The 22,579-nt window shown below is 52.5% G+C and overlaps 1 protein-coding gene across 3 annotated transcripts; it reads left to right on the top strand.

The window, feature by feature from the left end:
* The first annotated feature begins 1,394 nt into the window (after nt 1–1,394).
* Nucleotides 1,395–21,238, top strand: LOC144170062 (sulfotransferase ssu-1-like). 3 transcript variants are annotated; one of them, XM_077699595.1, is made up of 3 exons: nt 1,395–1,504; nt 5,326–5,512; nt 20,367–21,238. In XM_077699595.1, exons 2-3 carry the CDS (start codon nt 5,328–5,330, stop codon nt 21,124–21,126), a joined length of 945 nt encoding a protein of 314 aa, XP_077555721.1. In that variant the 5' UTR covers nt 1,395–1,504; nt 5,326–5,327; the 3' UTR covers nt 21,127–21,238. The 3 variants fall into 3 exon arrangements, with proteins under 3 accessions (XP_077555721.1, XP_077555720.1, XP_077555719.1); XM_077699594.1 differs by lacking the exon at nt 1,395–1,504 and adding an exon at nt 3,144–3,444 and having other exon boundaries at nt 5,302–5,512; XM_077699593.1 differs by lacking the exon at nt 1,395–1,504 and adding an exon at nt 3,147–3,444.
* Nucleotides 21,239–22,579: the final 1,341 nt, after the last annotated feature.

Here is a 22,579-nt window from a genome sequence, read left to right as displayed (position 1 = left end):
ATTTTAAAGACGATACTCATTCTCGGGCTACTTGAACGCAGACATTTTGGTCTGTCTGTCTGTCACTGGATCCAGCCTCCCGGCCAAAGTGAAACAGAAGCTGCAGAATAGGTTTATATACCCACAGTCAAATCTAAATGTCTAAGTCCGGTGGCAATGTTAATGCTTGTCAACATTGTAGAACAAGAACAAAACATTACACAAATATGAGGTATAAAAGCAATACGTAAGTGACGTTTGCAATGGTCGTTTACAAAAAAATTCATGGATGCTTGATTGTTGCGACAGCAAATGAAATACTACATCCACAGCAGAAAAAAAAATTACTCTGTCGTCCGCGCCACTATAGCCCGTGGAGGGATTTTAAGAAATCAAACGGCAACAGTAACGAAAGGTTCCACTGGAATGGTTGAACGCCCCGTTCCACTTGGAACGCACTGAAGTAGGGTGCCTCGATTCACGCGCGTCTTCGCCGTACGGCAGCGCTAGCATCGATGCACCCAGGCTGGAGCAGTCGAACGCGGTAAATTTAAATTGAGTTGAGCGAACGTCTAGCGTGTTCATCATAAGAGGTAAGCAGGAGAGAGAAGGAGCAGATACGCGGCCAATTTTTATCGTGAGCGATGCAAGGGGCGTGTTCGCAAAATGTTCACGGCTGTCAGCGTCGCTCTGCACCAGAGAGATCTACACAGGAGCACATAACGGTAGAGTGGAGATGGCTCGTGAAGAGAGCTGCCTTCGAAATTCTAGTTCCGGTGCCAGGGTAACTACAAGTCGGAGCGGACTTGCCAGCCACCTCTGCCTCGAGTTCCGTTCTTACAACATCGTGCTCGCAGATATTCGTTTCGGCCACAAAGATAGGATGCTAGGCGCCTGCTATTGTCCATCGAGCTCTCCGCTCACGTTTCGCGAGCTGTACAACATTGCATGACGTTTCGTACAGCTTAATTTCCCAATATCCCGTGTCCCCGATATCCATCCTGGGTGGCTTTAACTTTGCATGTATTTGTTGGAGCGGTATTAGTGCCCCACTTGTGCCCCGCGCAGATGAAGGTATCAACCAACGGCAGACCCGCGCCTGTGCTGTTGCAATGGAAGGGTGGACGAAGGTACGCTGGCCTCACACTGCGGCGAAACAGCCATCAGCGAGTTGGGACGCTCTGCCGGTTATACGTCCGCTTCCGCTCCGCAAAGGCAGCCACAATATCGGCCTATCCGTTCATCGTGATGTCACACCCGAAGCTTTCAATTGGAAATTAATTATTTTCTGATTGGGGTCTTCGGACTATTTAGGCGATGCGCACATGTGATTTAATGGTTCTGGGCGACCACTCCATATACCTTCCCAGGAAAGCACTGTGTATGCTGTCCTAACCTCCAAATTTCTTTTTCGCTCCTATCCAGTCACACAAACAGCAAGGAGGATGACGTCCGTGGTGGGGCGGGAACTCGTGCGGACGACTTCTCCGAATAAGCAAGATGTAGCTACGAAGCATCTCATCAGGTAAGAGCAATCCGCGAAAACGCTTCCTGCCACCGGAATTTTACTGTGGGGAGGGGCATTTCTCGTGGTGTGAGCAGAAGGTCGCACACGCTTAAGGGCTGAACAAAAAGGGCCTCGAGATTAAAGCTCTGCCAGCTAACTGAACTTTCTGCCCAACAGTGGTTGTCTGCAATAACAATGAGTCAAATCGCAGCCAATGTGGAGTGAACAGTAATGGATGACTTGAGAGATTCTTGTTGTTAGTGGTTTGAGCGTAACTGACACAACCAGATTTCGAAGAAGCGTTCGTGTTGCAGGCAACAATGCATTGGGAGGTATTTTCTTCTTTTTTTGCAGAGGGGAAGAGGTGGAGAAGGGGGTTCCTAAAATATTTTGAAACGCACACACACACACGCAGTGAGGCATTGAATAAGAATGCGAGTAAGAGAGGTAGAGGTAGAGAAAGAGGGAGTAAGCGAGTCCCATTGTTAAGTCCTAAGAGAAGGTGATGAACGCAAAAATGATATCTATTACCACTTTAGGCCATAATCTGATGCGTTGGTCCATGATTGGAGTAGCCCACGTCGTTACGCAAGGACACTTAGTCTGTGGAACAAATCTCATGGTGGAAGTTGTGCAGCCATAATGACAAATCTGCTCTTTGTTATTCATCCTCTCACGATTTCACTTAGCCTTTTGCCTGATCGGACCAAAGCGATAGCTTGTGGACGAGAATTCTCCGCACCGCACAGTACTGAAAATCGGGTGGTTTGAAACTTTCCTGCTCGCCTCCCCTGCGGTGCGTCTTTTTATTTTTTATTTTTATATCTTAAACAATTAAAGTGAACGAGTGTTGATTTTTTGCCGTCGTCGAAAGCCAAACAATTATTGCTCTTAAAAACACCACGTTGGCACCGCAACTTGTCATCAAGCATAAATGTGCACATTAGTCTAGAATTTTAACTTAAGCGCCGCTTTTACTGAAATAACACAGGGAGAGCAGCGCTGCTGGTTCGATTTACAACCACTTTGTTGGCATTAACAAGGCACCCGCCGCGGCGGCTCAGTGGCTAAGGCGTTGCGCTGCTGAGCCCGAGGTCACGGGTTCCATTCTCGGCCGCGGCGGCCGCTTTTCTGATGGAGGCGAAAAGCGAAAATTTCCGTGTGTACGAGATTTCGGCGCACGTTAAAGATCCCCAGGTGGTCAAAATTAATCCGGAGCCCTCCACTACGGCGCGCCTCATCGCCTGCGTTGCGTCGGCGCGTCAAACCCTATAATAAATCAAAATAATAATTAACAAGACGACCTTTCCAGCCTGCCAATGTCAAAACGTGCCACGAGATATGCAAGATACGTCTCCTGCGTTTCAGAGGCAAACTCGTCAAGAAAGAAACGAAAATTTAGCGCTCCGCTGTGCCGGAACGACGAAAGGCGTAAACAAATTCCGAGCTCCCCAAGGTCGCGGTCCGCGACAGAGGTGCTGAGTAAGTTGGTGTACACAACTTGACGACTAGTATGTCGGTTGCCTTTGTGTGAGACGGCGCTTTTATCGCGTCGGTCCTGGCTCCATCAGGGTTTATGGCTCCTTGCCTCGGCAGCGCTTATTTCAAAAGAAAGAAGGGCTGAGACGAACGATAACGGCGCAGTAAACCTTATCGAGAGCGTTCTGATAGCAGTGTTAGAGGCGCTCGCCTCATTTCGGAACGGTAGCCACGACTTCAGAGCTAGACATGGTAAAATACACATTTCACCGCTCAGAGGTACGGAACATGCAGGTCTCCGAGTCACAGCCCCGTGGCCAACAGATCGGATAGCCCGCGAGGAAGCGCTAGTAGAGGTGTTTACTGTTCGTCAAACTATTACTCGTGCCTGGTCGTTGTGGGCGTTAGCCTTGTTAGGAGTTGCAGGCTACAAGCTAGAACACGGTTAATTAGGTGAACAAGGATTCCCGACTTCCCTGGTGAGTACATTTACCAAACTTCGGCACTCTTCTAACGTTGCGACCAACCGCGGTGGCTCAGTTACTAAGGCGTTGCGCTGCTGAGCACGAGGGCACGGGTTCGATTCCCGGCTGCGGTGGCCGCTTTTCTGATGGAGACGAAAAGCAAAAACGCCCATCTGTAGGAGATTTCGGCGCACGTTAACGATCCCCAGGTGGTCAAAATTAATCCGGAGCCCTCCACTATGGCGCGCCTCATCACCTGCGTTGCGTCGGCGTGTTAAATCCTACTATTAATCAATCAATCAATCTTCTAACGTTGCGTGTACAAAGGCAGGTACGCTTCAAGATGGTGACAAATTTTCTTTGCACTGGAATATACGAAGGAAGACGAGTAGCGGAGCGAACAGCCTTCGATAGGCAGGGCTTAATCTGACTACCAGGTTTCAAACCTCTGCGCATGCGCTGGTCTTCAGCATATATGGCCTGCCCAAATTAGATATTCAGCTTGCTTAGGGGAGAGATGCTGCATAGTTCTTTAGTTGCGCATTTCGAGGCAACTGCGTAGCTGAGCAGGATGCGAGTAGTGGGCCTCACCTTTGACATGTGGCAAGGTCCATTTTGCAGGTAGCACTGTGTCGTTGTCAATGCGAGCCCCGCATACAAGCTGCCATAGTGATCTACGTTTATTCAGAAGCTAGTGGGAATTGAGCACAAGGCTATATACTGTAGTTGTTTTATTAAAAGAGATGGTGTCTATCCTCGGTCCCCGGATTAGTTCGTGCCGGTTTCCAGATTACGCTTTGCGACGAAGCCAACTTTCTCGCCAACGTTCTGTAGCTCTTAATCAAATGCAGATATCTTGGAGAAAAAAAAAAAACATAGTGCAGGTGGCGACAGAACGACTCTATGATTACGCCGACTTCATTGACTTGTCCTAATTAGTTCTCCGTGGAGTTGTAACATGTTTGCCATTCTAGTATGCCTTCAATGCTGTGGCTTTTGCGGGTGGAGAATGTATTTCCGAAATTATCTTGAAACATATATACGACATTTGAGTGCCCTGACGCCTGCATAACCCTGGCGAGTTTTATCTTAGCCAGTATAACGGCTAAGTATCAGTCACATAGATCATGGGTAACTATCAAGGATAACTATCAAGTGTAACTAAAAAACATCACAAACAAATAGCATAAAGCCGCCAAGTGTAAGCCCTTCCAGCAGCATCACAAAGCCAGCATACAGCATACAGCCTCTGATTAAATAAGACTTCATGTTTCTTTGAGTAAACCCTGGACTGGAAGAGTGAATTTTTTTAAAGCGTCGTAGGCTGCGTCGAAATTCCAAGGAGAGAATGCGAAGGATATTAAGACGTACGTAGAGTTTACCGATATCAATTTTTTTTTTGTTCTGGGAGGCAATAAATTGACCGAAATAAAATTCAGCCCCCGTAATATGTTCCGCGGGTAGAATTCAGGGTCTAATATAAATATAATGTCGAACTTATTTATTGGGGTTAGCATTACAGGGGCATCAACCACGCCTAATACATATGTTGCAGCGGAGTTTTCCGCATAGCATTTTCTGTCACGAATGCGTTCAGTATCTCAGACAGCAAACGTTACATAACAGACCACTACATTCTAGCGCACACGATTTTCTGCGTTACTAGAACGGACCTTACACGGGTATGACACGGACGGCACTACCCACTGATTTGGGTCAACAAGGTTCAAGCGAGCATTTAACTCGATATAGCATTGCCACTAAAATCGGCAGTTGACATTGCAAACCCATTCTCGATTGTTACACGTGGTTTACATAGCGTAGAATACAAGTTAAGGTGTTGTGTAAGTTGTGTTCCGCGCTGCCTAATAGGTTGCGCAATCTTTTTCACATCAGATATGGCCCCGAAACGCTTCCCCGCGTACCAAGTGATCGACGGACTCAAGTACGGCAAATCGTATCTGCCGGAGAATGTTCGCAGCGCCCGCTCCTACGTGCCTCAGGATGATGACCTGGTGTTGGTCTCCTACCTCAAGTGCGGCAACAACTGGCTCGAGCAGATCATACAGCTCATTCTTCACAGGTAAAACCCAGGTGCAAATGCACTAGGCGCCCTTCAGTGCAAACAACATGTAGACGGTAGCTGAACCGTTTTAGTGGTTCATTATCAATCTGTAATCCTGGCGGAGCGTGCCGGGGCTCTTGTGCGTTGCTCCGTACGGATAGGAGAATTATTAACTGAATTAGCAAATCATTATTTCGTGTCTCCGCACTTAAAAATACAAAGAAAATGACGAGCGCACGTAGTAGCGTGCCTCGCGGCGACCGCCCAGCGTCCCCGGCGCACGTCTTTCAGGCCAGCCATAACCACTTGGGAAGATTGGCCAAGATTGGCAAAAAAAGAGAAAACTCCAGCGTTCACCGTGATCGCGGCAACACTTGTTCGTAACGGCAAAGACACGCGTTATAGCGTACGCCCCTCCTAGGTGATGCCCAATGATTATCACTTCGAAAAAAACTGAAGGAAGCTCCCACTCAGAACAACAATGATGGAGTAAAGGTCGTTACGGTAGCGAACAAGAAACAAATCGGCTGCAATCGTGGACTTAAACCGTCGTGACGGTCGTGAAGGTTGCGTACAGCTTCGCTGCTTTCAAGTCTTACACGTTTGTGTGAGCTTCCTTCATTTTTTTTTCACCCCACAGCCAGATGGTGGCTGGTTTTCGGTGCACTACCGCAAAGCGAAGCGTATACTAGTGCCGAAAGGCCACGATGGCGTTGCAAGCCCGGCTTCTCTCAACTCTAAACTGCATTCAAAGCGAAGAAGACCACCCCCACTGGGGTTACAGGATTACAAAGTGGTTCTGCGACCACGCGAGGGACTGAACCTCAGTCAGTGGAAACCCCATCACGTAGCTCAAGGGATTGCCCTCGCCTGCAACAACCACTCGAGCTGTGCCGAAAATCGTCTCCTTGTGCGTACCAACCTCACCCAGAATGTCACGGTTATCAGCACACAGCACGCCGAGAGAGAGAGAGAGAATCAACTTTACTGAGCTCGAAAATTCGATGGTGCGCGCAGGCACCAGACGGGGTGGTTCCCTATTCACGGGACCCATATGTATCCAGCAACTCCTGGCCCCTGGCTGTCAGTGCTAGCTGAGTTGGCAGGGCGGGGCTAGACAACAAGGTCTCCCATCGCTCGGGGGGTTGGGGATTGGGGGTGTTGGGGGGAGAGGGCGGTGGGGGGTTCTTGAGGTCTTTGCACTCGGCTACGATGTGTGCCAGAGTGCCTCTTTCCGTTTTGCAGAAAGGGCAGAGTGTGTCGTGCTGCGCCGGGTACATTCGGTGTAACAGAACGGGATGCGCTAGCGATCCCGCCTGCATGCGCCGCAGGATCGTTTGCTGTTGCCTGATTAACTGTGGGTGCGGTTCGGGAAGTTTGCACCTCGCGTTTCTATACATCTGAGTAATCTCTTTAAAGCTGGTCACGGGATGCGGTAGCTCAGCCGGCTCGTCCTCGGCCCGGATGGACAGTTCTCGGGCGTGGTGGTCGGCGAGGGCGTTGCCTTCCACCTTCGAGTGAGCCGGTACCCACACGAGCTCGATGGCTCGTCCCGGAGGCTTGTGCTTGGAGAGAATGGCTCGCGCCGCGGTAGAGATCACTCCTCTTCGGAAGCTTCCGTAGGCTGACTTTGAATCTGTGACCACGGTGTCCACGCTCGGTTGCACGAGTGCGAGTGCCACGGCTGCTTCTTCCGCAACGGCTGGGTCTGTCGTCCTCAGCGACGCGCTGACGATCAGCTTGTCGATGGACGTGGCTACCGCCGTTGCTCGGTCGTCGTGTTTTCTGAGCGAGGCGTCCGCGTAGAGTACCCTAGGGTTCTCCTCCAGCTGTCGAGCCAGGGCCTTGGCTCGCGCGGTCCGCCTCCCTTCGTTCTTCCCCGGTTGCATGTTCCTGGGGAGTGGCTTGGTTTGAATGGCCTCTTTCCACTGCTCGGGAAGGGCTGCCTTGGTTGGCAGTGGTTCTATCTGCCATCCTATTTCCTGTAGGACGACCCGGCCGTGCTCCGTTTGGCTTAGCCGTACCCTTTGGTTGGACAGGTGAGCCTCGATCAGCTCCTCCACCGTGTTGTGGGCCCCCATGTCCAGCAGTTTCTGCGTGGACGAGTAGATCGGCAGGCCCATTGCCTGCTTGGTTGCTTTACGCAGCATCGTGTTCAGGGTGTCTCTGTTTGCCTTCGTCAGCTGGAGGTACGGGGCAGAGTAGGTCACCCTCGACACGACGGATGCCCGCACTAGGCGCATTGTGTCGTCTTCCTTCAGGCCTCTGTTACAGTTAGAGACCCTTCGGATCATACTTAATATCTGCTCCGAGGTGTTCTTGATCTTCGTGACGGCCGCGGACGCTCGTCCGTCGCTTTGCAGCAGCAGACCCAGGATTCTGATCTGTTGCGCCGGTTTAATGGCTGTGCCGTCAATGGTGATGGTCACGTTCGGCGGCAGTTCCTTCTTGGGTCGTCCCGGCTGAACCATGAGCAGCTCCGATTTCTGGGGAGCGCAGCTCAGCCCGCAGGTCTTTGCATATTCGTGCACGGTAGTTGCCGCCCTCTGCAAGGCTTCCTCCGCCCAGGCATCGGACCCGGCTCGGTTCGTCCACACCGTAATATCGTCGGCGTACAGCGCGTGGTCCACGCCTTCGATTTGTTTGAGTAGACTGGGCAGGGGCAGGAGGGCCAGATTAAAGAGCAGGGGCGACAAGACTGACCCCTGAGGGGTGCCTCTCTCGCCGAGCTCGACGGGTTCCGACTTCTCTTCCCCTATCCTGATGGTCGCGGTTCTTCTCGTTAAGAAGTCCTTGATGTAGCCGAAGGTCTTCCGACCGCATCCCGTTTTGTTTAGATTTTGGAGCACGCTCGCGTGAGACACGTTGTCGAAGGCCCCTTTTAGGTCTAGGGCGAGTATCCCCCGCGCCGCGTTCCCCGTCGCCTTCTTGACGACGAGTTCTTGCAGTTGGATCAGGACGTCCTGGGTGCCAAGGTGTTGTCTGAACCCATACATGGTCTCGGGCATTTGGTTTGTTTCTTCCAAGTGTTTTTGAAGTCTGCGAAGGACCATACGTTCCATCACCTTCCCCACGCACGACGTAAGGGAGATGGGCCGCATGTTGTCAATCGTCAGCGCTTTTCCGGGTTTCGGGATGAATCGAACCTCTGCCTCTTTCCATTCTTTCGGTAGCTGCGAGCTCTGCCAGGTTTCGTTGATGTGCCCCAGGAGGCCGCGGGCCGCCGCTTCACTCATGTTTCCAAGCAACTTGTACGTGATCGCGTCCCTGCCGGGGGCGCTCTTTCTGTTGCTGTCGTCAATGGCCGACCAGAGTTCCGTCATGGTGAATGGTCTGTCCAGCTCTTCGTTTTCAGGGCCTCCGTACCTTTCGGGCGTCGGGTACTGGCCTCGCTCGGTCTTGAGGTATTTTGCCTTCAGGTCTTCCAGTAGCCTGCGGCCGTCTCCCTTGTACGTGTTGAGGATCTTGGTGAGGTTGCGGTTGGTTGCGGTCTTGCTGCTCATCGGGTCGATTAGGTGCCTGAGTAAGCACCACGTCTTCCGTGCCGATAGCTTACCCTGCAAGCCATCGCAAGTGCTCAGCCAGTTCTCTTGGCATAGCTTGGCTGCGTATTCGGCGATCTGTTTGTTAAGGACCGCGATACGTTTGACCAGCTTCTTGTTGTGACGCTGGCGCTTCCACCTTCGCGTTAGCGAGTGCCGGGCAGCCCACATGTGAGCCAGCCTGGCGTCCACGAAAGGTGTCTGCGCCGTCGTCGTTATTTCTTGCGTGAATTTCTCGAGGGCCTTTTTCTGATCCCTCGCCCACTCGGCGTACGTTTGCTTTCGGTCGGCTTTTTTATCGTTCTCCGAAGCCTCTTTGATTTCATGCGTGTATTTCCGCATCTTGTCCCAGTCCGTTACGCGTGCCGTCCCCAGCATGGCGCGGTATTGGGGTCCCTTGATGGTAATGCCGATTATGCTGTGGTCGGAGCCCAGGTCCACGTCTTCGTTTCTCCAGGACACGTCCAGTGCCCCCGATAGCCATGACAGATCCGGAGTTGTGTCCCTATTGGCACTGTTGCCCCTTCTGGTGGCCACGTCTGGCTCGTTTAACAGGGCCATCTCATGGTCCTCCATGGTGTTGGCTAGAGCTTTTCCCCTCTTCGATTTGTACTTGTACCCCCACGTTGTGTGAGGGGCGTTGAAGTCGCCGAGGATCAGGAGCGGCCTGCTCCCCGCCAACCTTTTCGCCTGGCTCACTACTCGATCAAAGTCGTACTGCCTCTGTGACGGGCGGCAGTACGCGCTCATGACGTATAGATTTCCCGTGTTGCCAATTGTTCTTGCGTGAATCTCGACAAGCGTGTGCTCGCATCCGCCCTGTGCCGTGACGTGTTGAGTAGCCGCCACGTTGCTGCGGACGAGCACCGCTGTCCCTTCCTCCGTCGGGTCCGTGTACGTCACGTATCCCGGTAGTCTGGGCTTGCTGTTCGTTTCTTGTAGTGCTATTACATCGGGCTTGTGTTCGAGCCCGTCAATGTGGAGTAACAGTTCCGCCTCCTTGTTGCGGATCCCCCGGCAGTTCCATTGATAAATTACTGTGACGTCCCCCCCGTTGGTCTTCTTTTTCTTATTTGGTCCCTGCTTCATCTTCTTCGGATGTTTCTAGGCGGCCGCGCCTACACGCGATCGATGCCTTGATTTTTTCCGCCCGTTCTTTCTTCAGGGACGCGAAGCGGTTCCTTACGGTAAGGGTTGCTACTTTGGTCGCTAGCCGTTCGTGTTTGATCGACAGCGTCCGCACTTGGCCTTCGAGGGCCTCGAATCTGGCGTCTATCGCGCTCAGTTTCTCGTTGATATGGGTGATGGCCGTTAGGATCGCTGTAAGCTCTCCTCCCTTTGGAATCTGCGCCGCCGCTGTCGCCGTCTCGCGGTTGACGGTGCTTTCTTCGGAGTCCATTGCTTCTTGGTTGCTCGGCGCTTGTTGCGCCGGCCGTGCCACCCCCGCATCCCGCCCTAAGCGGGGCGACGGGGGGTCCCTCCGCGGCACCTTGCGCATTCCTCCGGCGTTCTCCACCGTGTTGTTATCGCCTTGGGGTCTCGTGTTTGCTGAGCTGCCGCTAGCTAGCGCATCGATTTTGCTCATTAAGGCCCTAATTTGGGCGTTCTGCTCTTGTATCTGAGCGTTCTGCCGCTCTATGATTTTCTTGAGCTCTTTTACTTCATTGCAATCCCGTTGCGGGCTAGCTCTTAGGTTAAGGGGTTGGGAGGGGGTGAGGGGCGGGAATTCGGTTTCGCTAACCCGAGCGACAGAAGACCTGCCGGTCCAGCCCACCTTTTTCTCGGCCGTTGTCCCTCGTCGTCCGGTAGACTCGGCCCGGAGTCTCGATCCGGCCCTGGATCTCGAACGGGACTTGGTCCGGGAACTGGATCTTCCGCTCGAACCTCGACCCGCCGTTTCCCGGCGGCGGTTGCCGCCGTCGCCGCCGCCGCCCCCGGATCGTGACTTCGATCGAGAGCGGCTCTGGCGGCCGCCGCCGTTGCTGTTGCGGACCGGCGTCTGGGACCGGCCCCGCTGCGAAGAGGCGCTACGTTGGGGTCGCCCTGTAGCACCTCTTTTGCCTTGCTTTTTGTCCTCGTTGTCTTCTTCCGCCCGGCGCCGTTCCCAGCGTCGTCGACGGACGACGTAAGGCGTTTTGAATCTTGCCTTGCAAGCCTTGTCGGCGGTGAGATGTTTCCCCCCGCACAGGCCACACTTGGGTACGCACTTGTGGTCTTCTCCGGGCTTGGCGACACCGCAGCCCCGGCAAATCTTGTCTTGAGGATTTGGGCACACGTCCATCCTGTGCCCCACTCGGCCGCATGCGTAGCACACGTCAATCTGCTTCCTGTGCAGGGTGCACTCAACTAGCAGGTTCCCATACCGGACGTAGTTGGGCACTTTGTGTCCCTCGAAGGCGATCACCACCGACCTGGTCTTGCCGATGCGGTTCGCCTGCAACGCCGTGGGATTGTGCTTGTGCACGACTAAATCTTGTATTTCTTGGGCGGTGTCCTCCAGTGGGATGCCCCGTATTACTCCTTTCACTGTTCCGTAAGGGGCCGACTCGTACGCGCTGACTTCGTGGGACGTTCCCCGAATGTCGATTCGCTCCACCATGGCGTATCTGTCGGCGTGCTCCCTCTTCGAGGTACTCACGACTATGATGTTCTGTTGGTGGTTTAGGCATATCACATCTTCTCTAGCAGCAATTGCGTCGACTTGCGCCGCCGCGAGACGGCCGACATAATTCGGAAACTCAAGCACATCAAGCTCGCCGGCAAGGACCACGCCGTGTTCACTTACGTAGCAGCACCGGACAACTCGGTGAAGGGCGTGATTCACGGTATCAAGCCTGGCACCCAGCCCTCGGAACTCCAAGCTCACCTCCGAGCCTCGAACCACAGCATCCTGTATGCGAGCATGCTCGGTCAAACACAGACGGCTGTCATCACCTTCGAGGGGTCACGTGTGCTGCACTACGTCTACTACTACGGTGCTAAAACACGCTGCCTCCCGTACCGGTCGGCGCGACAGGTCTGCACAATATGCCTGCGCGTGGGGCGCCGAGCAGATGTCTGCCCAAATCCCGAAACCAACCGCTGCACACACTGCGGACAAGCAAGCTCAAGGGAAGATCGTGGCTGCAAGCCCACTTGCGCACTTTGCCAAGGCGACCACCCTACGGCGGACAAGACATGCCCAGCGCGACTACGACAGCACACACGTGACCAAGGCGCGACCCACGACGGGAAGGAGGAACTGCCCGCTCGGAATTTTGCGACGCGCAGCCGGTCGTCAAAGCGTTTATATTTAGGGGAAGAGCAGAAACGATGCTCCTCCAGGTCTGCCTCCCGAGCCCGTTCCAAATCGAGGCGCCGTTTCCCGTCCCAGAATGACGCTTCGACTCCACGTAGAAGCGTCATTCCCGATCCAAGAGCAAGACCCGCTCCAAATCCAGGCACCGTTCCATATCCAAGAGCAAGGTCTGCTCGAAATCGGGACGCCGCCCGGTCCCGGCACCGTTACCGATCTCCGAGCCCTTCCCGACCACGTTCCAGGTCTGCCTCCAGATCTGGCCCTGGATCCAGCTCCGGTAACTGGCCCAGATCCAGTTCCGGACTTTCAACGTGGACCAGAAATCCCGGTGACCCAAGGGCAGGGGGCGCAGATGTCACCAAGGTGAACTGGGCGGCGCATGTAGCGCTGCCTCCCACTGCTCCAAATCACGCTCACGCAACTCGTGACACAACACACTCTTATCCCGACACCGCACTTGTACTCCAACAAGTACTAGCTGAGGTCAAAGCACTTCGAGCTGAAAACGCGGTGCTCAGGAATGCAAATCAGGAACTGAGAAAAGCGCTGCGTGCTAAAGAACAAGACAGAGGGCTATTACCCGAGCAGCCAATCGAAACCCCGTCATCGAACATCGATACGCACGTTCAGACAAATTTACTACGCGAAAATCAAGCCCTCATACAGCAGAACATGTTGGCCATCCAGGAAACCCTCACTAAGTTAAGCGCGACGGTGGAAAGGATGCAGAACATGCATAATTCCACGCCAGCCTCTACCCCAGTGCGCAATGAGAAGCGTGAAAAGCCATACGCACGACCCACCCTAAACCCCGCCACCTCTTTTTCGCAGCAGGATGGCTAGGGCCCCAAACAGACAGACGAAACCCCTGACGCTTTGGCAGTGGAATTGCCTGAGCTACTCGAAGAAACAAGGCGCGCTCATGCAGTACATAAGCAATTCTCCCTCAAAACCCGACATGATAGCACTACAGGGGACAGAATGTACACCCCACCAGGCAGGCTACGTCACACACCTATCTGGGAACCTTCCACCTAGGGTAGCCACCTTTACGTCTCGAACCATCGCTGTCGTACAACATCAAATTGATGGCTGCAGCATTGAGCATGTACTCATAGAAGTCGTACCTCGTACTAGGGGCCAACTGAGTGTATATGTGCTAAGCATCTACAGCCCGCCAAATCATCGCCGCGATACCTTCGAATACTTAATAATGAAAGTAGAGAGCGCGGTGGGCAGAAACACCCTGGTAACAGTAGGAGACTTTAACGCAGCGCATCCGGTGTGGGGCAACAAGCTCTACACTACCACCCAGTAACACCATCTGACAGTCCTCACTGGTCCAACGTATCCAACTCGTATCGGGAACAGCATCGTAAGGGATAACAGCCCTGACCTTACACTGATCAAAAACGTCCCGCAAGCAGAGTGGCAAAATCTGGAAGAGTTGCTGGGCAGTGATCTTTATATTGTCCAGACTATCATGCCAACCGCTCCTTTACGTCGGGCACTCAAGTCGAAGCAAATAACTGACTGGACCACCTTTCGCAAGGACAGAGTCCAAAGCGACACAACCGTCATAAACTCACTTGAGCAATGGATCGTGGACCTGCCCCACGATGTAAACAAGCACTCGAAAGAGATCGCCCTCACCAAAGAAGCGCCTGCAGTGGATTCCCACCTCCTCCATATTTGGGAAGCACGCAAAGGCCTCCAACGAAGATGGAAGAGGCAGACACATGACGGAAAGCTAAAATGCAGGATAGCAGAGATAAATCGGCAAGCAGGGGAGTACGCAGCCGAGCTCACGCGACAAAACTGGCGTCAGCTCTGCGACGCTTTACAGGGGGCGCTGGGAACGGCAAAGACATGGAAGCTCCGCCGCCATTTGCTGGACTCCACACGGAGTAAGCTGGAGAGTCAGAAAGCAACCCAGCACTTGCTACACTCTCATCCTGGCAGCGATGACCAGGTGCTGGATAAGCTTAAAGACCAGTACATTGGCACAACTTTAGCTCCCGTGACTCATCGCACGTATGCTGGTCGTCCCAACCCGGAGCTGGACAAGCCAATAACGACACAGGAGGTCTGGCAGGCACTTCAAGCCCTGACCCGCAACACCACTCCGGGTAAAGAAAAGGTCACTAACAAGGTACTCAGGAACCTCGACGACAGAAGCATCCAAGCCTTAACGGGGTACTTCAATGAGCATTGGGAACGGGGCACAATACCGGGTGAATGGAAACACGCTGAAATGATGCTTATTCCGAAGCCAGGCAAACCTGCAAAATTGGACACATTGCGCCCCATATCGCTAACGTCGTGCGTAGGGAATATTTTTGAGCATGTGATCGTCGCCCGCCTTCAACCATAAATAGAAGCCCAAGACATTTCTCCGCACACAATGTTCGGCTTCCGGCCCCACCTGTCAACTCATGACATCCTCCTTCAACTAAAGGAAGACGTCTTGGCCCACATTTCTCCTCGCTCCAACAGGGCTATCCTCGCTCTTGATTTGAAAGGAGCATTCGACATTGTGAACCACGACGCCATACTCAAAAACCTAAGTGACACTAACTGTGGAACATGAATCTTCCAGTATATCCAGGCATTCCTCACCGATCGCATGGCGACTGTGGGCATCGGACCACTACGAACAGACCTTCAAACCATGCCCAACAAAGGAACGCCACAAGGAGCGGTGCTTTCTCCACCATTATTTAACATAGCTATGATGAAGCTCCCACAACAACTTAACACTATCCCGGGGATTGAACATGCGCTCTATGCAGATGAAATCACGATTTGGACTACTGATGGGTCAGAAGGCGACATGCAGGAGGCGCTCCAGAAAGCCGCTGACGCAGTCCAACAGTACGCCAGTGTGCTCGGCCTTCAGTGCTCCCCAGAGAAGTCCGAGCTCCATTCTGAGGCGCAAGCCACGTAGCAAGACACTGGAACCAAGCTCCAAGGTAGCGACATCCCTGCAGTCCCAACCATCCGCATACTGGGACTTTACATCCAGCAAGACGGGGGAAGAACGCTAACCATCCAGCACCTCAACCACACTACCTCGAAAATCATGCGTATGGTGAGTCGAGTCACAAACCGGCACCAGAAGGAGGATGATGTCATCAAGTTGGTGCAAGCACTGGTTGTCAGCCACGTGGTGTACTCTACACCTTACCTCCCGCTGAAACCGAGGGAAATGGACCAACATGACATACTACTGCGGAAGGCGTACAAGCAAGCGCTAGGCCTTCCTCCTTACACCGCCACTAGTAAGCTGGAAGCGCTCGGGGTGCACAACAAGGTGCGGGAGATCATTGAGGCCCACCTTGTCAGCCAACTAGAGCGGCTCAGGTAAACGTCGACCGGCCGCACGGTGCTGACGCAACTAGGCTACCAGATAGCGGACGCCAGCCACCCTCGACCGGAAACTGTGCCACAGGACATCCGTACGCTCATCAGGGTTGCCCCGCTCCCGCGAAACATGCACCCTGAGAATCACGTACAGCGCAGACAAGCACGAGTACAACTCCTACAAAGGAAGTACTCTGACAACCTCCATGTGCGATTCAAGGACACGGCCCACTATGCATCCCATCCAGCCGCAGCAGTAAGCGTCATCGACGGCTCAAGCGATGTGGTTTGCACTGCGACCGTACAAACCGAAAAAAGTCCCGCGCCTTCCCGCGAGGGGAACACGAGTAAATGCAGAGCATTGGGGGTCGTTAACGCCGCGTAAAGTCGCGTTAGGGTGGAGCGAGCGTCAACCGGAAGGAAGGAGCAACGCAGTGACTGAAGCACGAGCGACCGATAGCCGCTTTATTTTTGTAGCGCACGCAGTAGAGGGAGAGCAGTACGGGGGGGGGGGGGGGGGGAGAGCGCGCATGCGCAAGCAGCGCGCGCCCTTTCACACCCAACCGCGCTGCTATCACGCACCTGTTACGCCGAGACCGCGACGGAGCGAATGGGCTGACTACGACGCATGCGCGCGCCAGCTGCTGTTAAGAGAGAGGAGGGAAGGAGGAGAGGCGCACCTGCTGCGGACGCGGAGCTGTTGACGCCGTCCGACGCAGGAAGAGGCGAGGCTAAGAAATGCTCTGCATTTAAAACATCGTTGAAGCCGAAGAAATGGCCATCGCACTGGCAATGACGTCTCCAACTTCGAATAAACCACTTCACGTAATTACGGACTGCCAATTCAGGCATGCAGAAACTACGGCAACGGCCGCATCTCAACATCCGCCCCCTGATTACTAAATAAGCACAAGGATACCCTGAATCCTACCATATTGATATGGACGCCATATCACGCAGGGCTCGACGGAAACGAGCGAGCACACGCTACAGCCCGAGCATGCACCCTCCGGGCACTGCACCAGTCGCTCCGTGACCCAGAGCCTGTCCAGCAGCAGTACCGTGCACTTCTGCAACACCACCGCCTTGGCAGATGTGCCTACCCACCACCGCACCAGAAGCTTACCCGAGAAGAGGCTGTAGCCTGGCGGCAACTACAGACCAACACGTACCACCACCTTTGCTTCCTGCACATCATACACCCCACAATATATCCACCAACACGCCCACATTGCTATGAACATGCAACACTGTACCACACCACGTGGGCTTGCCAGAACACGCCAGCAGCCCCCATTATTCGCACACTCACCCTCGAGCAGTGGGAGGCCACGCTGTGCAGTTCGGACCCTGAGGACCAGCGACAGTTGGTGGACCGGGCACACAGGACCGCAGCCGCCGCAGGGGCCCTGGACTGAGGGCTTCTCCCGCTTTCAAGCGCAAACCTTTTGATTAAATGTTTTTCCACCACCACCACCATGTCATGGGAATGAGAGCTTGCAAATACATAGGTCATGGTTGCAACACTACTACAAAAGGGGCACAACGAGGAAGCTGGCGCGTCGTATTGCAGCCGCAAAATGCATGCGAGCGGCCAGCAACACCCTACTCAGGGCATGGCCGTCGCAGGTGGACGACTCGGTCGCAGCCTCTTTCTGTCTGCCCATTACCACTAGCTACGCCGACATCATCCCCCAGTATCGTAAGAACTGTCTCTATTACCCACCCCGTAATTCGTTCCCCGATGTCTACGACGCCAGACTATGGCCCAGACTAGAGCACTGCACGGGCCCGGGCCAGCCCGAAAGCCCGGGCCCGACCCGGCCCGCGGGCCGGGCCGGGCCGCCCGAAGTCGATTATCGTCGGGCCCGGGCCGGGCCCGGGCTCAGTGCCACGGGCCCGGGCTGGGCTCGGGCTCAGTGCCGCGGGCCCGGGCCGGGCTCGGGCTCGACGCCACGGGCCCGGGTCGGGCTCGGGCTTGAATTCATAGGCCCGGCCGTTAATAGTTCCGACGTGAAGTGTAGAAAAGAGCATAGAATTGAATATTCTGAGTATACATTTTTACGCGCTTCTTGATGTTAGTTGTACACATTGTTTTAAAAACGTGTTTTGCTAGGGCACTATACTGTAACTTTAATGACATTTCATGTACTGCATCAAGATTTTATATTTTGGTGTATAACATATCAAAGATACGGTTACAAGGAATGCCCTAGCGGGGAAGGAATTAATTAAGCCACACTGGAGCTGTGCACCTGTGTCTATGTACGTGTGTTTTAGATGTCGAACCAATCTAAATGCGGCTGCCGTGGCTGGAAATCAAACTCGCGTGCTAGAGAAGCGCCGCCGCTTAACAATCACTCCAGGGAAAATATTTCAACGCGCGCACATACTCGTGGTTCAAATGGAGAGCAAGAAATTTCATTAATACCAACTTGTGACCGAAACAACCCCATGAAGTTGCCAAGTCTGGTGATCAAAGGTGATGGTGTCTCTCGTGTAAGAATACGAGCTATTATTACGCCCATGTGGCGTGAACTGCAGACGGTGTGAGCTAAACTACGTGTACTTTTAAACCCTTATTTTTTGCGTTACAATTTATGGCGTGCTTGTACAGACTACATGCTCCGTCTGATTTCGCGCTACGAAGACACTCGACCAAATATAATAAATTTTCTTCAACGCTTAAGACCAGGCCTGGTCACACACATGCGGGCCCTCCCTAGGCTAAAAAAAAAAAAATAGACCGTGCCCGGGCTGGGCGTGGGCTTGAGGCGACGGGCCCGGGCCGGGCCTTGGATTGAGAAGACGGGCCCGGGCCGGGCCTGGGCTTGAGACGACGGGCCCGGGCCGGGCCTGGGCTTGAGACGACGGGCCCGGGCCGGGCCCGGGCTAAGCTCTCTTATGCATTCCCGGGCCCGGGCCGGGCCCGGGCTCGGTGTTACGGGCCCGGGTCGGGCTCGGGCTTCACAAAGCGGGCTCGGGCCGGGCTCGGGCCTTAAAATCAGGCCCGTGCAGTGCTCTAGCCCAGACTGCACACCCGCACATTCTTCAACACCGCTATGCTTCACCACAAGTCTACCACTACATACCCGTATACAACTGCCCAACCTGCCGAACTCCAAACACAAACTAAATTCTCGAAACCTCATTCCCCTTCCTTCTCTCACCAAGGAGCAGTGAGAGCTAGTACCAACGGACTAGAGCCCAGCTCGAAGCTTCGTTCGCTCGGAGACTTCTGAACTAGGAAGAGACCACGCATTTTTACTGCGGAGCAGTACATGTCTAACCGCTTTGCTCGGTGTGAAGCCACTTTACTCGGCATCGCTGCGGCATCCCTTTTAGCCATCGCCGGCCCCTCTTTCACAACTGTTATTTTCCGTTGTCTTTCACAGTAAGCCTATATACACACATAAGCGGTTGGCAGTTTATGTGTGCCAGCGCCGGGAGTAGTGGGAGATAGAGGGGCGTGCACGTGAAGCTGAAGGTTTCATGTCCTCACTGATGACATGTCCGTTGGTGTCACTAGATAAAATATCAGAGTATGGGCACTCTTTTCTTCTATTGTTCCGTACCGCCGCCATGATCATTGGTCAGCTCTAGTCGCGTGACATCTGTTTACACTGCGACGGTTCAGGGTCGCCGCCATTTTGTTGATTGTGTTTTAGTCGGTCAACTCTGGTAGTCAGCTTGTCCTCCTCGCTCTGCAGCTACGTGGGACTGAAGTCGTTCCTAACGCGAATCATATACCACGCTTCACAGCATTTCAGCTGCAGAAGTTCGTCCGGAGGTGCCGCTTTGCTGCGTCTTCGGCAGTGTTGTTTAAAACCACCCGGTCAAAGCTAACCGCGGGACCGTAGACGCGGAAATCTGGAAACAGTGATAAACACCAAAATGGCCGCCGTTGCTCACTTGGGTGCCTCAGTGGCGGTACTTTGAAAGTTTTAGTACCTGTACAGCGCTTTAGTACCTGTAATACCCGTTGTGCTGGCGGGAGGTTTACACGCGGACGCCAGACTGCCGAATGGGACCTGTCTAGCGTCTTCCGTGGTCGAGTGGATTGGGTTGTGTGTTACACAGACAGCAAGTTTCCTATGACGCGTGAGCGAAACAGAACGCTCCATTTTTTTCTCTAGAATAAAGTTCGAGTGCTTTAAGTTTCATTCAGCTAAATGGCAAGGATATATGCTCAATCGGAAATTGCAAGCAATCATGGCCTCTTTCGTGTACTCCGTCAACTGCGTCCAGCTTCGCAGGGCATCCATCTTCACAGAGTGAAAGAACACTAATTTTTTATTTTATTTTATTTTATTTTATTCTGAATTGATTTATTTAGCGCGTAAAATGTTTCGAAAACAACAAACGTACGGTGGGACAATGAAACTGGGTTTCGCGCCTTGGTGTTCAGACAAAACTTTACGCGTGCTAGTGTATTTTGCTGATATTCCTGTAATAGCGGAGGCTTTTCTCTTGTTTATTTTTCTTCCAGTTCCCTTTTCAGGTGTGTTGTTTACACTATAGTTAGATGGCAGCGATATGTCATATCTAGATTTATCTTGCTTTATCAGCTTTTGCACAGCTCTTTCGGTAGTGAAGGTTCGTAGAACAATGACAAAAGAAGCGGGAAAGAGTTTTACCCATTCCCTGTCTTCCATTTCCTGCCTTCCAGAGGAGAAAGCGCGGCTAACTACGTCGAGTTTCACAAACGGACCCCTTATCCGGAGCTAACAGGAATGCACTACCTCAACAAGGCACAGCCACCACGCTTCCTGAAAACACACTTCCCCTACGAGCACCAGCTAAAGAACCCCAAGGCCAAGTTCATCTATCTGACCCGCAATCCTCTCGACACCTGCGTCTCCTTCTACTACTACGTGCGGTGCGCTGCCGTGTACGAGTTCTTGGACGGCAGCTTCGACGATTTCGTCCAGGCCTTCGTCATGGGCGAAGTCGAACGAGGGGACTACTGCGACCACCTCCTCTCCTGGTTCCCACACAAGAATGAACGGAATGTGTTCTTCGTCACTTATGAACAACTGAAGGGAGACTTCAGGAACACCGTCTTGACCTTAGCGGACTTCATTGGGCCTGAGTATCGGCGCATGCTCGAAGAGGACGAAGCTGTTTACCGAAACGTTGTGGAGAAGAGCAGCGTGTCCTTCATGAAGAAGCTATGTAGAGTCGACAAAACGGTGTTGGAGAAACTGACTGATGAGGACAGATTCTTCTTGGATGCTGCGGACCGCTTTTACAAGGAAAACGTCGAAGTGAAGGAATCACCCGTTGTGAGAAAAGGGGTGGTGGGCGACTGGAAGATGCACTTTTCGCAGGAACAGTTGGACTCAATGCGTGACTGGATTCAAAGGAAGCGAGCAGCCGGAGTGATTCGGGAGATCTGGCGTGACATGGACCTCGGCGGGATCGCATGAAACGTTTGACTGAAAATGTGAAACTCGCTGTCTGGGACCTCAGGATCATGCGAATCTTGATTTTGGAAACCACCAATAAGGAATTCCAGTCAGTAAAGTTCTGATCTTGAAATATTCCTGTTCCTGATGTTTCTGCTTCGAATGCGAAAGAGGATGGGATGAAACGAGGTGTGGGAAAGACAATAGATAAAATGAACGAAGGAGATATCGTGTATTGACACCAACTGGGGTCGTGTCTACTAGAAATTACACTTAGAAACATGGGCACTAGCGCAAGTCAGTGCCAAGAGCTGAACGCCTTTTTCGGGGACGAAAGGATAAAAACCACGTGGACACTGCGGTGAAAAGCGATTTGGTGCCTGTAACAGTCTCCGCAAAGCCCGCTTAGATCTAACCGCATCTGAAAACTACTACTGGCAGTATGATTTGTAGAGGCCGGGTTTTTAGGCCATAAAAATGCGCGTATTAGGTGGCTAAAATAGGCAGCCACTACAACGTTCTGGGCCCTCAACGTCGCAAATATAGGCACAATACATATTTACATGTATGCAAATAACTTCAAACGAAGGCACGCACGGCCTGTCTCTACAACAAAAAAAAAACAAAAATGTTATTGTTGATGATTGCAAAATGACGCAAAAAGTTGAAATCCACCGATCAGTTGTCCCATAAAACTGCTGAACCATTGAAGATCCATTGTCGTAATTAAAAAAGTTCACTGCTGACATTCCTGATCAATGGCCACGCTCACTTGCTCTAGCGTCCCATTTAGTGAAACAGGCATGAAAAAGAATGCTTGAAAGCTGGGAATAACTGATTAATAAAAACGTTAATTTGCTTCTGCCTGACGAAATTAAATTACGACACGATAAAAGCAGATAAAAATAATAAACTGGACAGAGAGACAATTTATTAGGATGTAATATATTCGAACACGAAGGCTGTTACGTACAATTCTGGAAATTTCCTCATAGATATTACCTGGATAGTACAATCAGGACGTCTCAACACTGCAAAACGAACTCCCACACATTTGGAGAGCGTTTTTTTTAATGTTTTTTAGCAGCAGAACAGAGTTTGATGCAAAAGCGTATTTGAAACCCGTCAACAGTAAAAATTTTAACGTGTAAGGAAATGCAGCTGCGCAGGGATGTGTCTCCGTTGACTCCTTAATATAGGAGTAATCTGCTAACAAAGGCTCGTTCAGTACTCATCCGTATGCTCAAAGAAACTAGATTGCGACTACACATGCTTGAAGAAATCTGTTGGGAGACTACGCCGAGCATCGATGAATCACTGAAATTATTTGTGGAAGAGCAAACTGCACGATCTCCAGGTTTTTTCATTCAAAACTGTGCCTCTTGTCACTGACAATAAGCGTCCCATTTCACTGCTGCTAGCTATTGTTTATAGGGAGCAGGTTGAACTAGACGACTTGACTGAATAATAGTAC

This window comes from Haemaphysalis longicornis, unplaced genomic scaffold (genome assembly GCF_048455015.1).
Source record: "Haemaphysalis longicornis isolate Haplotype H1 unplaced genomic scaffold, Haemaphysalis longicornis Haplotype H1 scaffold_2, whole genome shotgun sequence".
NCBI lineage: Eukaryota > Metazoa > Arthropoda > Arachnida > Ixodida > Ixodidae > Haemaphysalis > Haemaphysalis longicornis.
The sequence above is the reverse complement of the archived record's forward strand: the minus strand, read 5'-3'. Positions and strand labels throughout refer to the sequence as shown.